Below are 5,104 nucleotides of genomic sequence, written 5' to 3' on the forward strand. Positions count from 1 at the left end.
TTTGATCTGATCTGCTTTTTTTTTCCTTTGGTTTCACTTTCTTCTTCTCCTTTACAAGTGGCTGGCGGCTCTGTTGGGTCGAAGATGGAGGTGAGGGTGACTGGGAGGTTGGTTTGCTCCAATACATTTGTATTTATTTATACTATAATCTATTTCTTTAAAAAACTTTTGAGAGTCAAATATTATGTTTTTTTTCCTGAAAAAAATAATATTGAACGAACCATAATGAATGATGGCGCAGAAGAATTGTATTATTATTAAACGAATCATAATCAATAATCGAATGAGAAAACGATACAACAGTAAAACAATCAAATTAAATTCTAAAACCATAATTAAACAAAAGAAAGGAAAACTAGAACCATGAATTTTTATTCTTAACCACAGCCTTGAATGAATGAAGTGGTGACCAAATTCTGTTGAATTAATGCTGAGAGCTCTATCTTTCAGCCGTGAAAGCCCAATTTGCAGATGCTAACAACTTTGACTTCAAATCCTGCCGAAGGCATTCAGGCATTTCTTGGCCTTTTAGCATCCCGAACCAAACTATCTTCAATCTTCGACGTTTCATTAGAAGTAATCAGAGGATACGTATGTGGAATAGGACTGTGGGAGTCTCTTCTAAGAAACTGCTTGAACCACTTGACTGATTTTTTAGGATATCGTTTCAAATCATTTTTGTAATCAACGTAGTAGAGGCCGAACCTCACAGCATAACCACTTCCCCATTCGAAATTGTCCATCAAAGACCAAGCAAAAAATCCCTTAACATCAACACCATGCTCACTGCAATAAATAAATATTGAATCCCAGTAAGATGGATCTGGTAACTTAATAATATAATTGTTGCTATGGATTAAAAAACTCATTATCAATGATCATTTGTTAATAAATGCTCAAAATTAACTCACTTGATGGATCTCAAGACATTCTTAAGGTGGTCTTTGTAAGATTTTTCTCTTATGGGATCATTAAGAGCTTCCTTTAGTGATGAAGCATTGTTATTTACGTCATCAACCCCTGAAAAAAAATCAATAAAAAAAAACATTAAGAACATATATATATACTTAGTGTTAGAGAAGTACTAAGAAACTTAAATGTAGCATAATGTATGATCGTTCATTTCAACCATACCATTCTCAGTAATGTAAATTGTTGGGTTCCCGTATAGATCTTTGGTGTAATTCAAAAGCCTGCTGATGCCTTCGGGATAAATATAAAGCCATTTTACACCAGCCTGTGGACCTATTGGGATTCCATTTCTCTCTCCTACAAAATTAAGAAATAACAAAGTAAATTAATAATTGATAATTGATAAAACATCATCTAATTGAAAAAAAAAGATGAATAATAAAGAAAAGATATAGATCATTGGGCTACCTGTCCAATTAGCACGAGCATCTGACATGAATCCAACACTCTGATAATTTGCATCGATGTTTTGAGCATAATATGTTGTGTAGTAATTAATTCCAATAAAATCATACGATCCCTTCAACATCTTAGATTCCTCGGCAGTGAACTTGGGCAATCTTCCACCAACAAAGTCATGCATGTTACGTGGATAGTCACCATTAGTTAAAGGATCCATGAACCTGCCACCATGAAGAAAAACACTGATTACCTTCTGTTTATACATACATATCAGGTCTTCTCTAGCTGAATTCAGAATTCAGAAAGTACTTTTGAATTCGATATATATAAAAAAATACTAACCAACCAAGCATGAAGTCGAGGCTTCTTTTGGTTGCATTTTGATCATCTTCACTGTTTGAGTAAGGTTCAAACCAATAAGAAACAAGTGTTATCCCAATCTGTCCACCTTGACATGACTGATATTTTTCCTTGTATAGTTTCACTGCCGCAGCATGAGCAAGCAACAAATGATGGCTAACCGTATACACTTCAGTGGCACCAGTGTTTAAGGATCGGTGGGGATCATTTACGACGACAGAAATCCTACCCGGTGCCATCTTGCCCATGTCATAACCTTGAACACTGAACATCCATGGCTCGTTCAAAGTAATCCACTTCTTCACTCGGTCTCCAAACTTTTGGAAACAAAGGTCGACAAAGTCTCGGAAATCATTTCTGGAAATCAATGTTTCATGTGAGAAAATTTATAGGAATGTTTTGAATTTTAGAGAAGCATATGTCCACAAAGTCTCCAAAATGACAGATTAGATTATAATATTTCGAAGCTACAACAAGTTGGGATATTTGAAGAATAATTAACGAAAGGTTGCTACTTACACAATGCTAGGACTTAAGAAACCACCATATTTATCTTCTAAAGCTTGTGGAGAATCCCAGTGAAAGAGAGTAACGTAAGGCTGCAAACCTATATATTACAGAACATCATATAATCAGATGGAGCGCACAAGATAAACCTTTTGTTGTATAAGAATTTTCGCATCAATTTTTGGCAAAATAGTATGATTAATTGAAGGGAAGGGAAAGGTTGTAACCATTCTTGAGGAGGTCATCAATGAGATCGTTATAAAACTTGATGCCTTCTTCGTTTACTCCAGCACTTAACCTGCCATCTGCATTTTCCAAAAACAAATCCAACGGAAAGCTATTGTATATCAAATGGAAATTCACTGTCAAAGTCAAATCCTGCTAGTGTCATTACTATTACTATGTCAAGAACAAATTTTGAAAAATAAAATAAAAAAACTTACGTGGTAATACTCTAGACCAAGAAATGGAGAATCTGAAAGCATCCATTCCCATTTCTTTCATTCTTTGCACATCTTCCTGTAACATTTTCGATTTTTTTTAAGAACAATTACACTAAATTAATCAGAATATAGTTATTTACATCATATAGATAACCACAACCAAAATATGATGAAGAACTCCCATACTTTATAGCGATGGTAGAAATCAACAGCTACATTTCCGTTGCTATGATCATTTATTCTCTCTGCAAACGTTGAAAAGTTAATAATGGTGGTTTTCTTAGGACATTAACATAATTCTATTCAACTTTTAGCGAGGGAAGTACAGATTTTAACGTGAGAGATTGGTACCTGTATGTTCCTCAGTGAAAGTGTCCCATATAGCTGGTCCTCTACCATGTTTGTTTGTTTCACCTTCATACTGCATACCATAATAAAATAATAACGAAAAATTAATTAACATAACTAGCATTATTTTAAATAATGTTCTGTTGTCCCCTCCTAATTACTGCACTAGAAGCAGCAGAATTTAGAGTATGTACCTGGTAAGCTGATGAGGATGTTCCGAAAACAAAATCGTCTGGGAAAGAATAACGGCTGAAGTCATCAATGCTTCCCATTGCAGTCTAAGTATTGAAGCTGGCACTTAGATAAATAGGATTAGATATTATAAAGGCTTGGGCTTGGTGTGTGAAACAGAGGTTTGTTTGGGTACAAAAGAATGTAACGCAAGTTTGTAAATGAGGCAGAGATTCTGTGCTTCCTCGATAGGAGAGATGGTGAGTTACAGAGCAGTAGAATGTATGAAGATGTAGAGATTTGATGCAAGATGGCATGGATGGAACGACCATTTTATAGGCACTAGCTCCCAGCGTGTACAAGCAGCATTACTTCATAATTTCTAAGAAGTTTCAAATAATCAAAATAAGTTTTTGTATGGAAGAATTTCAAATAAGATGGCAGTTGAAGGTATTTGAAGTTATTTTAGGACATATCCGTGTCATGCACGACCCACTTAATGGGAATATATTTTCTTACATACTCTAATAAAAAAATATATATTTTCTTACATACTCTAATAAAAATTAAACAATTCCGTTACATGCGTGCGTTCCTCGTTTGCCATTAACACTAGCTATTGATAAAATCAAGCTGCCTCTTTAGGGCCCATAACAATAGACTCTTTGTTTTCACCCATCCACTTGGGGCTGGCTTCCTAGAATCTTTCCTTTTCATCTTTTCCACGTAGACAACAGATTAGAAAAACTTCAGACACTCGGTCTGTTTATTTGAAGAAAAATCAATACTTATCATTTTGAATTGAAAACGTAATCATTTTAATGTTAATATAAAAATAAAAGAAATTATGTTTAATCTGATGGTGGCCTGCATAATAACTAGGCTAAAGGTTTCAGAATAATCAATGTCTTTCTACTGGGTAAATCCTCTAGCAACTAGATGGGCTTTATAACACTCAATTATGTCATCAACACGATGTTTTATCCGATACACCCATCTGCTACCAACAACATTTATCGAAGGATGAAAGGGTACTAGAGACCAAGTGTGATTAGAACACAATGCCTTGATCTCATCACACATAGCATCATGCCAAAATATATGTTTAGAGGAAAGAGAGAGCAGTACCCAGTGGAAGTTGTTGTAGCGGCAACAGAAGCCACCGGATTTGCTGTCTTTGGCTACCATGGCCTAAGGACCATAGGTTGGCAGCTAATCAAGGGCGATGACATAGGAGAAGATGGTGGGAAGGAGGTGTCCTACTGCAGCGGATAAGAGGAGAAATCAACCACCAAATTCAGACTAGTTGAAGAAGCTGTGGGAGAATTTGTCGCAAGCTGAGGTGTAAACCTCAAAAAAATAAAATAAATAAAGGTTGCTTAAATTGAAAACTAACTACATGAGAAATAAAAGTGAATAAATTCATGCATATGGTTAAATACAATACAGGAATTCCAAAATTTTTGAATATAATTTTCGAGCGAAATAATTCGAGACATTATAATAAGCTCGGTAATGTTTAGGGTTGGATTTAATTGAAGAGAATAATACATTTAAAGGAAATAAAGCCTAATGCAAATAAGAGAAATCATAGAATATAAATACTCTCTCCTCACTAAAAATCTGCAGGAACCATAACGAGAGAAAATAGAGAGTTTTATACCCATTCATGCAAAATCAAGAGAGAAACACTAAAATTTGAAGAACCCATCCAAGATTAAAGGTTTATAGATGGGATAAACACTTGTGAGTAAGGGATTAACAACAAATTGAATAAGAAGAAAAGAAAGGAGGGAGATGAAAATCCTTAACTGGTTGAAGATCAAAATCTTAAGTCGTACCAAAAGGAGCAACCAACATTGGATCTTCTGTTAGGGGAGGTCACAAGTCAGACGGAGCAA

The 5,104-nt window shown here is 35.0% G+C and overlaps 1 protein-coding gene across 1 annotated transcript; it reads right to left on the bottom strand.

Annotated features, from left to right (window-relative positions):
• Window positions 1–230: 230 nt before the first annotated feature.
• Window positions 231–3,618, bottom strand: LOC133702806 (beta-glucosidase 12-like). The gene is made up of 11 exons (XM_062127123.1): window positions 3,227–3,618; window positions 3,036–3,105; window positions 2,871–2,929; window positions 2,685–2,760; window positions 2,469–2,546; window positions 2,254–2,341; window positions 1,717–2,091; window positions 1,381–1,595; window positions 1,135–1,269; window positions 912–1,020; window positions 231–786 (listed from the first exon to the last, which is right to left on the bottom strand). The coding sequence occupies exons 1-11, from the start codon at window positions 3,302–3,304 to the stop codon at window positions 510–512; spliced, it is 1,560 nt and encodes a 519-aa protein (XP_061983107.1). The 5' UTR covers window positions 3,305–3,618; the 3' UTR covers window positions 231–509.
• Between the last annotated feature and the right edge of the window lie 1,486 nt (window positions 3,619–5,104).

This window comes from Populus nigra, chromosome 1, assembly GCF_951802175.1.
Source record: "Populus nigra chromosome 1, ddPopNigr1.1, whole genome shotgun sequence".
NCBI classification, from domain to species: domain Eukaryota; kingdom Viridiplantae; phylum Streptophyta; class Magnoliopsida; order Malpighiales; family Salicaceae; genus Populus; species Populus nigra.